Source organism: Lepisma saccharinum, chromosome 6, assembly GCF_977018435.1.
Source record: "Lepisma saccharinum chromosome 6, izLepSacc3.1, whole genome shotgun sequence".
Classification (NCBI taxonomy): Eukaryota; Metazoa; Arthropoda; class Insecta; order Zygentoma; family Lepismatidae; genus Lepisma; species Lepisma saccharinum.
In genome coordinates, this window is record NC_139234.1 from 76,610,389 (window position 1) to 76,622,856 (window position 12,468).

General features: G+C 37.2%; 1 protein-coding gene across 1 annotated transcript in view; it reads left to right on the forward strand.

Moving 5' to 3' along the window:
- The window catches only part of LOC145989118 (G-protein coupled receptor Mth2-like), a 122,795-nt gene extending 110,563 nt beyond the window's left edge, over positions 1–12,232 (forward strand). Inside the window, exons 6-8 of the mRNA XM_083124413.1 lie at positions 6,050–6,231; positions 10,813–10,981; positions 11,940–12,232. Of these exons, the coding sequence (XP_082980539.1) occupies positions 6,050–6,231; positions 10,813–10,981; positions 11,940–12,192 (604 nt within the window). The 3' untranslated portion in view covers positions 12,193–12,232. The remainder of the gene's footprint in view (positions 1–6,049; positions 6,232–10,812; positions 10,982–11,939) is intronic.
- Positions 12,233–12,468: the final 236 nt, after the last annotated feature.

Sequence of the window (12,468 nt, forward strand, 5' to 3'; positions counted from 1 at the left end):
GGGGAGGCCCATCAGTTTTCCTCCTAAATATATTAACCATGGTTATAATTTATGGGAACACCTGAACACGAACACTAATTTTGAGTAACCTTTACTCGAATACATTTTGAACACGCTTGAGTTATTTAATTCTCTTGGGATAACTTCACAAGGAAAATAGAAAATAGACGCAAATCTTTCTCCTAGGACGTCTGAATTGAATTATATTGTAATTATTACACTTTATCCGCACACAGTAGCAATATCTTCGTTTAAACTTGTTAGTTTTCATCCTATTCGAAACACATATGCAACTGTGACGCTATTATCAAGTTTCGACCAATGACCTACCAATGATGACGTTGCATGCAAACCAGAGAGTCTGCACAAGCCTTCTTTTAAGAAGCCTTCTTTTCTTTCTCGTATGCGGGGCAAGTTGCAACAGTGGATGGGGCATATTGCAACACATGGAAACATAAATGAAAGCAAGAACGTAAATCTTAATTTATTTAACAAATGACACAAAAAACAATATGAATATTATGTTAGAAACTGTTCAACATATGCTGACATTGTAACAATATTTGAAACTTCAAGTAGGCCTAGACCTAAATTTAGCATATTTTTGGTTTACAAATGTAGATAAAGGAGTATACAAAAAAAACACTTTCTTTAATCTGAGACATAAAACGCATCTTCTTTCGCGCATTTCTTGAAATGTGCCCACCCGTCACACTCTACAAACTGTACCCACTCCCTTCCATCATCTCCATATGCCTGTTGCAACTTACCCCTCACCCACTTTACTTAGCTAACAGAAGGACGAAAATGTCTTCAACATGAATCTCATTGTAATCATGGGTGTTATTCTTTTCAGGTGAAAGTACATGTGTATCATTAATAGCAACATAGTCAACGATAGTTACTTCTCCTAGTCGCCAGTCACTCCAAAATAAATTATTCAAATTTTACTCGACTGGTCTGAAAACAGCAATTCTTCTTTCCTGTAAATGTTATCAGCTCGCGTGCACCAACAATCTAGAACGTTTCTTCCTCCACAAAATGCGCATGCGGGAAGGGCAAGTTCGTTCTCGTAACTCTTCACGTTGAGGAGATATTAAGAGTGTTGCAACCTACCCCTGTTGCAACTAGCCCCCGCTTCCCCTAAGTGGTATGCTCAAGTCAGAAATCATAGACCTTGGTACCAAAACATGAATCTACCTCGGGCAGTGATTGTTTTTATATTAAGAAGGCGAACAGGTCGTTTGAAGATTGTGCCATCAACTTCCTGCCAATGCAAAGAAGCTAATCAAACACTTAATCATTTATTTTTTGAATGTCCCTTAAAACAACAATACCGAGACTCTCTATATAAAAACTTACAACATGCACAGGTACCATTTCTGATATCCTTATCTACACTAATATCTGAACTTCGCACTGCAGTTATTTGGATTCTTTATAGTTTTGCTAGAAAAAATAGGTTTACTATTTAAACAACCACGATGATTCACACTATAATTTAAATTAATAACCTCACAAAACTGTTATACCATAAGAACAGGAAGACATTAGTGTTTGGAAGAAAGTGAATGATATTCAACAACAGTTTGAAACATAGGTATTAACAATAGAACCTGAACTCAGCAACTTTGGCTAGAAACTGCAAACGCGGTGTGAGCCATAAAATAAAGAAGAAGGAAAGGAAATTTAAATTCGTACAGAAAAATCTATTTCGTAAACTCTGTGCATAACTGTCGTTACTTTGTGTTGCCTTTTCGATTTAATTAGAATTTCTTTATTCATGGGCAATTTTGTGTATAGCTTTCAGAGTTGATTTCGTTTTCGTCTTTTCAGGTTTTCTCATCCAATTTGGTTTCGTGGCGTCATTTGCATGGATGAACATAATGAGCTTCGATATATGGTTAACATTCAGGTAAGAATATGAAGTTATACCAGGTAGGTATGTACAGTCACCGGTAATAAAAGTGGGACAACTAGATCCTGAAATACTCGCTTCCCTGCAAGGCGTTGTGTGTGTTGCCTAACTCTACGGGGATAAGTGGATTTTAATAGCAATTTTTCAATAGAAACGTCTATCAGCGCCGTAGTGTTACACACATGACGCCTTGCAGGGAAGCGAGTATTTCAGGATCTAGGTGTCCCATTTTTATTGCTGGTGGGTGTACAGCATTTCACTTGCCATGTATATAGAAAGCGTACAATACAATTTGCACAAAAAAGTGGTACTATTTTTTCGGATAATCGTTAAATGCATTTCGATTGATTGATTGATTGAGTATGTGTTTAAGTCCACTTTATGCATAGCAAGGCTAATCGGACTGGACATACAGTTTAAATCCGAATCACTATGTGCCTCCTCCGGGTATCAAACACGGGATCCCTTGATTACAAGGCGAAAACGCTAAGGGAGAATTCACACCGAAGAAACACGCGACACGCAACATGCAACATGCAACACGCGACACGAGTGTTTCACACCGAAGAGACAAGATGCACGCGGCAAGCGACACTGGTTTCCTTGCTCAGTTTGCATGATGGTACCGATATAATTGCATTAATCAGTTTATTAGTCACCCGAAAATAACGTAACAAGAGACATTGTTACATCTAAATTGCGTTGTAAAATTTGTGCAAGTTATTGAAACTTGGGATAGGCATGTTGTGCATGAGAAAACTGAGAAATAATATGCACTGACCTCAAACTGTATATGCTAGACCTTTCAGCCTGAATGAAGCGAATACCTAAACACTAGAGATATTGTTTTCAACCGTCATGAAACCATGTCACGGTATTTTTTTAAGTCAATGCCCTTAGCCGAACAATTTTCCTCGTAAATCTTTACAGTATTGAAGATTTTATGCATGAATTAACATGTGCCTATGAAATTAAATATTTATAAATAAATTCTAGCATAATCATAAGAGTAATAATAGTTTGATTACGTGTGTAGAATTGTTGACAAATATAAAAATATGGAAGGCAAAGTGGTAACGTCGTCTCCTTGTAATTAAGTGATCCCGGGTTCGATAACCGGGGAGGCACCGGGCAGATCCAGTTCTGATTAGTCTATTTGTGCATAAAATGGACTTAAAAAACGAAAACTCACAACTCAAATATGATATTGGGATTATGATAGTTGTCAACCAGTTTCAGCAGAACATTTCGCTGCTCAGTATAGTTGATACGAGGGCACGGTATCAGGTCGCGGCCCGGCGGTTGAAAAACAATGCACTAGAGTACTTTACCATGTTGACAAATATATTTTGGACTAAAGTGCCCCCATAAGCTGACTTTTTCAAATAAAAACAATCAGGTAAATGGCCAAAACACGGCCTCTTTTCACGATGTTGAATGCAAATTACAGCTGATACATAACTGCATCAAAAAACTTGATAAAGCGAAAAGAACGTTGTGTTTAAATCTTAAAACTTTGTACATATCGATACTTTATTATATCAACAAATTAGAGGTTCAAACATAATGCCGGTTGGGCTCTCTTCTAGAGTCTAAATACGAGGGTCACTATTTATATTTTGAGCCTAACAATGAAAAAACAGGAATTTGGCATTGAAAACTGCTTTATTGTTTTTCGAAGTATTCTCCTTTATGGTCAATACACTTTTGCATTCGTTCGAACCATTTGTCAAAGCAGTTTTTCTAATCTTCTTGAGACACCTCCATAATATAGTTTTTGAACGCATCAACGGCGTCTTCCGCCGACGAAAATCGTTGTCCACGCAATTTATTCTTGACATTCGGGAACAAGAAGATGTCATTGGGTGCCAAATCAGGACTGTACGGCGGATGACCCATCAATTCGATTTTTTGACTGTTCATAAAGTCGGTTGTTGGACGAGATGTGTCACAGCTGGCATTGTCTTGATGAAGAAAGATCCGACGGCGTTTGTTTGTTTTCCGTATTTGACCGAAGACCTCTGGCAAACAAATTGTTGTGTACCATTCAGAATTGACCGTTCTACGTTCCTCTAAAGGCACAGTTGCCACATGACCAGTTTTCCCGAAAAAACAGGCGACCATTTGTTTCGATGTGCTTCGAGCGCGAACAACTTTTGATGGATTGGGTTCATCTTGAAACACCCATACAGTCGACTGCTGTTTACGTTCCGGCTCATATGCATATATCCATGATTCGTCACCTGTTACAATCTTATATACGTCTTTTGAAGCACCACGATTGTATTTATTGAGCATTTGTTTGCACCAATTGACGCGAGCGTCTTTTTGAGTTTTTGTCAAATTGTGTGGGATCCAACGAGAACATACCTTTCTCACAGCTAAATGATCATGTAATATTTTATATATGCTGGTGGAACTAATGCCTATGGTTGCCTCAATCTCACAGTATGTCACATGACGATCTTGCAGTATTAGGTTTTGCACAGCATCAATGTTTTCTTGAACAACAACTGATTTTGGACGACCTTCGCGAATCTCGTCGGTGAGCGAATGGCGGCCACGATTAAATTCGTTATACCAGCGTTTCACAGTGGCAAAGGATGGGGCTTCATCGCCAAATGTGGAAGTAAGTTGATCGATGCACTCTTGTCTTGATAATCCACGTCGAAAATCGTAAAAAATCATCGCACGAAAATGTTCACGAGTTAATTCCATTTTATTGTTGTCGCGCAATCTCCAAGGCAACATAAACAACACAAATGAAGCTATTGACAAAACATTTGAAGTACGTTATGGTCAATAATGTCAGACGATTCCGTGCAAACGTCAAATCGCGCCTAACTTCAATCAGTGTTACCAAGGCTCAAAATATAAATAGTTACCCTCGTACAGCTCGTTGGAATGAAGCATTCGCTGCGCATGCGCGAACAACAAACTGAAGCAACACGATGCACGGTATTGAGAAAACGGCACAGTCCGAGAGGCATGTAAGCGACACGTGCATCTTGCCGTGTCTCTTCGGTTCGAAAGGTTGCATTGATTACTGAGTGTTGGCTTCCAAGCGACACGTGTTTCGTGTTGCATGTCGCGTGTTGCGTGTTTCTTCGGTGTGAATTCTCCCTTACACTCCGCCATCGGGGAGGCAAATACATTTCAAATATAGAAGGTGAGTCAGCAATAAGGTTACACGTTTGATCGCATCGTGTGATTACAGTATTGTGGCTACGCTAAAATGAGATAGTGCAGTTTGGAAGTCAATTCTTCAAATTGAAGAACAATACCATTCAGAGTTACTTTATTGCATCAAACTGTATGTTGAAATAGTATAACCATAGTTTTTCGCATCACATTTTACAAGGAATATGTTACGACAGTTCATAAATTCTAAACACTAGCATTATATAGGTGAAGCTCATCTTGTTCATTTTGTAAATCAAGATTATAGGCTCCTAATGTAAAAATATTGTTATCCGAGAGAAAGAGATGCAAGATATTTCCTTTTGCAATGTCCCAAAAGTCTTAAATCATGGTGAGTTCCTTCATTTTCTTCTTCTCCCACGTGTTATAAAATACCTTGATCGCCAGTTTCCCTGGCACTGGATAGGATGCCGAAGGACTGTTGAGTGTGCCCCGCTACAAAACAATTTGACTTATTTTGCGCGACATTTATAAAGCTATGATTTACCGTGAGAAGATTCAGGATATGCAGCCTAGCATACACAATCAGGCACGCTCGTCTTAATCTTACCATCATCTCAACATCGACTGTACTACTGTGTTACGAATAACGGGTATCGTTTCGAACAGATTTCACAAAAGTTCCTATGATACAAGACTTTTGAGACACCCTGTATACAAAAATATTCAGTTGGTATAATTAAACAAGAATCACGTCACTCGATAAAATTTTACAATTCGTGCTGCAGACATTTTGAGAGATAAGAGTTGGCAACTCTGCTCTTAGAACAGAGTTGCTAACATTGCCAAGTTACATAGGCAAAGAGTATATCTGATTCGCACTTTCAATTTATATTCATGTACTGTCTCATACGCTTCTTAAAATCAACGGAAGGGTTACAAAGCAGATGTGTTGCCATTACACCACTCTATTTCTTCATTTTGTTTCAGCAAATCCCATATTTTGAGAGAAAGAATGTTCTGCAAGCCAGGGAGGCAGTTCCTGTACTACTCCCTCTACGCATGGGGTTATCCTGCAGTATTGTTAGCCATCACGATAGTCATGAGTCTTGATTTTGTACCCGAAACGTACATTAAGCCTAATTTTGGAGCAGGCGAGTGCTGGCTTGTTAGTAAGTATGCATTTAAATTTTCAAGTTTTAGGACGTATACAAGATTTCATGAAAGTAGTGTTGCCCACGAGACGAGACTTTGGCCTGTCTCGTCTCGTGGAAATGCTGTGAAATGCTGTCTCGTCTCGAAAATATTAGTTTGTCTCGGGACACATGATCAATCTCTTCTCGTCTCGAATTTTTAAAAGCCTGTCCCGTCTCGTCCCGTGGGCAACACTACATGAAAGCTTCTAGGTAATTTGGAGTTCAGTACTAATTGGTGCTGTGTTATTGGACAAACAGTGCTTTTTTTTAAAGTTACTAGGTTGACATAGTAACTTAGTTACTGTTACCTTGAAAGTATGTAACTGCAATCAAATTTTAAAATAACTTCCTACTAGAGATGCTGAAAAGTAGATTTTATTATGGAATAAAAAACGCAATTTATACTAATAAATGAAGAGTTTTGGTATGTACAAAATTCAGTGTGTCTGATGTTTTGTTTCTGTTCACAATATGTGATTTTCCCTTTCTCTTTCTTTCTTGTATCTCAATGTAGTTCACACCAGAATTGCTACTACGTCCCAAATGTATATTGTTAAAAAAAACAACAAATAAACGCTGAAACATCTTCGCGCAATCAAGAGTGGCGAATCACATTATAGCAAGGATGCTCTAAATGCAGCATCCAGGCCTCCTCGATAGCGCAATGGTTGCGTCGTCGCCTTGTAATCAAGGGGTCCCAGGTTCGATTCCCGGTGGACGCACATAGTGGTTCGGATCGCACTTTAAACTGTAGCCCCAGTCCCGATTAGCCTTACTGTGCATAAATTAGACTTAAAACAACAAATCAATCAATCTAAATGCAGCAGCCAATAAAGCGACTACGCTCTAAATGTAGTACCGAACAGAGAATGTGTCTTCACAATTCAGTAGCCAAAACAGCGCTGATGCTCTAAATTAAGGAGCTAGCAAGTGTGGATGCTATAAATTCATTAGCCAACAAAGTGTTGGTTCTCTGAATTCAGCAACCAATAAAGCGTGGATTCTCTACATTCAGCATCCAACAATGATGCTATGAATTCAACAGCCAATAAAAGAGTGGATGCTATAAATTCAGGAGGCAACAAAGCGTGGACTAGTCATTCAGCAACCAACACAGCGTGGATTCTCTACTATCGGCATCCAACAAATCACTGATGATATAAATTCAGCAGCCAAGAAAAGTGTGGATGCTATAAATTCAGGAGGCAACAAAGCATAGATCTTCTGCATTCAGCAAGCCAACAAAATTTGTATTCTCTACTTTCAGCAGGCAACAAAGTGTGGATGCCATAAATTCATTAGCCAACAGAGCTTTTATTCTCCTCTGAATTCAGCAGCCAACAAAGCGTGCATTTTCTACATTTAGCATTCAACAAAACATTGATGCTATGAATTCAGCAGCCCACAAGTGTGGATGCTATAAATTCGTTAGCCAAAATTGTTCATTCTCTAAATTCAGCAACCAACAAAGCGCGGATTCCCTACATTCAGCAGCAAACAGTGTCGATTTTAAATATTCATTAGCCAACAAAGCGTTGGTTCTCTAAATTTAGCAACCAACAAAGTCAACAAAGCGTGGATTCTCTACATTCTGCATCCAACAAAGCACTGATGCTATAAATTCAGCAGCCAAGAAAAGTGTGAATGCTATAAATTCATTAGGCAACAAAGCATGGATTCTCTGCATTCAGAAAACCAACAGAATTTGTATTCTCTACTTTCAGCAGGCAACAAAGTGTGGATGCTATAAATTCATTAGCCAACAAGGTGTGGATGCTATAAATTCAGCAGCCAACACAGCGTTGATTCTCCTCTGAAGTCAGCAGCCAAAAAAAGCGTGGATTCTCTACATTCAGCATCCAACAAAACACTGGTGCTATAAATTCAGCAGCCAACAAAAGTGTGGATGCTATAAATTCAATAGGCAACAAAGCATGGATCCTCTGCATTCAGAAAACCAACAAAGTTTGTATTCACTACTTTCAGCCAACGGAGTGTCGATTCTACACATTCATTAGCCAACAAAGCGTAGATTCTCTGAATTCAGCAACATCTAACAAATCGATATACTTCAAATTCAGCACGCAATAAAACAATGACCCTGTTGATTCAGCGTTATATAGTGACCACGCTCTAAATGCAGCATACATCAAAGGGAGGAAATAAGATATTAGATCAAGTGCCATGCTCAAGATTTTTTTTACACAGAAATTTCGTAGCACCAGTCTCCAGAGAAGGCAATGAAACAGGGTTGTCGAATTTATTTCTTCCACACATTCCAATTTTTCGGAGAGCGAAATTTAAAGGAAAAACACATGTTACTTGCAATATTACTCTGTCGGTTTCTGCGACAAAAAATGCTCAAAAAAAATTAATTATATCCCGATTGCGTGTAGAATCTAACGACCTCTATCTATTCAGTGTTTAACAATAGAACCAATTTGATTCTTTTTCAGTTTTTGGACAGGAAATTTTCACAAATCATTTACGTTTTTATTTTTAAAAATTTATAGTTCTTCATAGTTCTACTTTGTTCTTATAAATGAATTTATTGTAAATATTATTCCCTACCGCTTCGCTGGCCGAGTACGTTAAGCAGCTTTTTCATCACCATATAAGGTTTTGGATTCGACTCTGCTTGAGCACGAATGTTGTTTGTTGAACGTCCCTTCATCAATTCCATAAAGCATATTAATAATTGTGATTGACCAAAGAAGCAGAAAATGGCTGTAATATAAGAAAAACACAAACAAAATGTTGTTTTTCCTAAAAGAAGAAAACGCATTGAAGTTGGAAGAGGTACTGAAATTGTATTTACTGCTTCCATTATACGTCTGAAAACGACAAAATCACCTCACGCGGCAAATTAAAAATGGCCGACAGATCTAAACGCAAGCCTTTACGTTGATTTTGAACACTTGACGGATATAGAAATAATTATTAAATTATTAATATTTTTAAGAATTATGATGAGACTTGGGTTGGTCGAAATGGTATGGAATGACCCTATTTTAAGTAGTTTCTCACCACTACACGCTCGCATGCACGCACAAAATGTTATCAATAATATCGTTGATGCTCTACAGGTATCCTGATAGATAGCAATTGGAAACAGTGTTGCCAGTGTAACATATTTTACAGTAAAAACCCAAAAACATTTGGAACATGGAGGGCATTTTTTAAAAGAATTCTCACCGGTTCCACACAAAAATATTTCCCGGTCTGATTACACCTCCTGCAAGTACAGTAACAAAAGACTATATTGTACAATTTTCATAAATTTAGAGATGCGTATTTTTGAGAAACTGATTTCTAAAAAAAGGTCAAATGATTTTTTTCTTTCATTTTTTACAAAGAATTTTCTACATAACGTTAGAAGTGCAGAAATGGCATTGCAAATAGTTAGTACAGCTTCCTTATTCTATTATACCAGCAAAACTCATGTCCTGTTGTTCTTCACTTTTTCAAAAAAGAGAATTAGAACTTTGGAAAAGAATTCAAATTTTTGTATTTGAATTTTTAATTTTCGAGTTGAAGAGGGTTTCATAAATATGTTCCTTAATAAGGTTTTGGAAGTGCTTTGAACAAGCTTTCAAATAAAGGAAACCTTAAGTCTCTACCATTTTTTGTTATTGATTTATAGTGGTTTGAAAATTGCATTATTTTCCTTGCGTAAATTTTTTTTACCAAATAGTGCCTTTCTGTGTGAGCTTGTAACACTGTAACAAATCAACAAAAAAGGAAGATATTTTATTTTTGTGCATGTGTCATGTGGTCCTTTAACATATATATTTTTCAGCTGATTTTGTAATTCTAAGGTGACACACATTTATTACTTGCCTGTATTATTTGAGATGAAATGACCCATAAGAAGTTTCGAAGATAAAATAAATAATAAAAAAAAATATTCAAGTGCAACATGTTATAAGTCCAGCGTCGTATAAAGTGGGTACCTGAAGAAACTCCGGCGGGTAAAGGTGGCCAGGGGTGTGGTGCTGATCACATCACCCCCACCGTGATCATGAAAGTGTTGGGCCCTAACTTCACACTCCCTTACGCCTTAATGGTTTTATGTAAAGCACAGGGGAACACTTTACTTTTACTTTACTTATTATAAATACAGTGCAAACACAGTTTGGAGTCTGATTCAATAAAAGAGCAAATTTTACGAAATTTTGCACGTAATAACATTGTATCTATCAAAAATATGTAAAAATATAGTAACAATGATAAGATTCTTGAATTGTTACAATTCTACAAGTTCTGTGTACATTCTACCTGGAGGATGGCGAACATTCCTTGCTGTAAAAGGTGTTACATGATTTTTTTCTCCCTCAGAGTTCAGAACATAGTCCGTCTTCTATTACTAATTTCCGCAAGAATATTATATATAAAATTTTATCTTATCTTTCAATGTAATAAGACCAAAATGATTACTTAAAGTAATATAATCCTTATTATAATGTTCAATAATATTTTCAAAACACTGCCATTTCACCAGTGCAATTCCAGTAATAGCGTTTTTGAGTGAAAATGTATTTATTAATTTATTTTCAGGCAGTAAACAGAAATGGTGCTACATGTACGGTCCTATAGTGTTACTAATAATATCCAACATAATCTTTTTTGTTTGGACGTCAATAAATATAGCCAGGATGAGAAAGGAGACTGCAGTGTTGAGTGACTCTGGAAGTAAATGCTTTGGAGATTCGAGGAATTCACAAAGGTAAAAATTTCCACGTAGATTAAGGCTGGTATTGGTAGCTCAGTTGATAGCTGGAAGCGATGCATTTTTACAGGGGAAAACTTAACCTTTTACTTTATCTTTGCATATGAAACAAGAAAGGCACTCCAGACCTACCTCTTCTTCTTAATCCATACTTAAGACGAAACTTCCTTAATGCAAACACCACTTGACAGACCCACCTATATAAATTTCACCTTTGTCTCTTGCAAACATCAAATAATCTAACAATAAGACTGAACATTTTGAACATACATAGAGTAACATGATACAGAAAATATCCCATTTCAAACGTTATGTCAGATGGCAGGAGACTATTAAAAACAATGATATGATAATCACTTAATACTAATATTCAGTATTGACTAAATGGGATTGGTATAATTAGTTCTTATTTCAAATTAGAAATTATGTGCACATTTTTGTATGCTGTATAATATGGTTGAAGTTAAATACAGTAGTTTACTTGATGAGGATAGCGACAGTGTTGCCAGGTTGTCCAGATAACAATAAGGGGCAAAATCGCAATCGCAATCTCAAAGTAAGGAACGCCATTACAAAAACACGGTATGTTGTCATGGGCATCTGCAGGATATTTTCCTGGGATGGGAAGCAAGGTAATTTTTCCCACGGGTCAAACTAAGCATATTTCCCCCAGTAAAAGTGGAGTTCATGTAGGCGTTCAGAAACATTAGGCTAATAAATAAAAATATATGAGGGGAATATGTAATTGTTAAATACTGGACAATTGTCGTCCCGGGGAAAATTATCACGAAACACGAAAATCCGGAACTCCTGGCAACTCTAATTCGCGTAATGGCAGAGTGGTTTGAAACTTTCCGACAGATGGCTCTAGTTAAGATTTCAAATTCACAGCTTACATGTATACGTATTAGATATGAAGGTTGGAATCCTGTTTTATTATTGCATTTTATTTCAGATTCCTCTTGTACTCCAAGCTGTTCTTTATCATGGGAGTCAACTGGATCATGGAGATATTGTCTGACGTCATAGGCGGCCCAGAATATTATTGGCTAGTGACGGATATTGCCAACACCCTTCAAGGAGTCCTTATATTCATAATATTTGTTCTCAAAAGAAGAGTGCTGCAGCTTGTCAAAGAGAGACTGATTGTATTCTACAAATCACGTCACTGTTCTTGCATTTTACTAAAAAGGAAATACCAAGTATGAGGAATGCCAAATGTTGCTAGTACCGTCGGTCAGCATAATGGCGCTGGTGGTTAGAAAGTTAGTTGAATGTCGCAAAAATGGTGGTAGCTAAAATTAGAATCCTAAAACAGAGAGAGCATTGTAATTGCAATATGGAGTAACACTTTGAAATATTTATCTACTAACATTGTGTACGCACATGCCAAGAAACAAAAGAACTCTGTTTGGCATCTTGTGGGCATAGATCTTATCTATTCCTGGAAGTAATTAAAACAACAGCGTGCTGGTCCTTCTTAT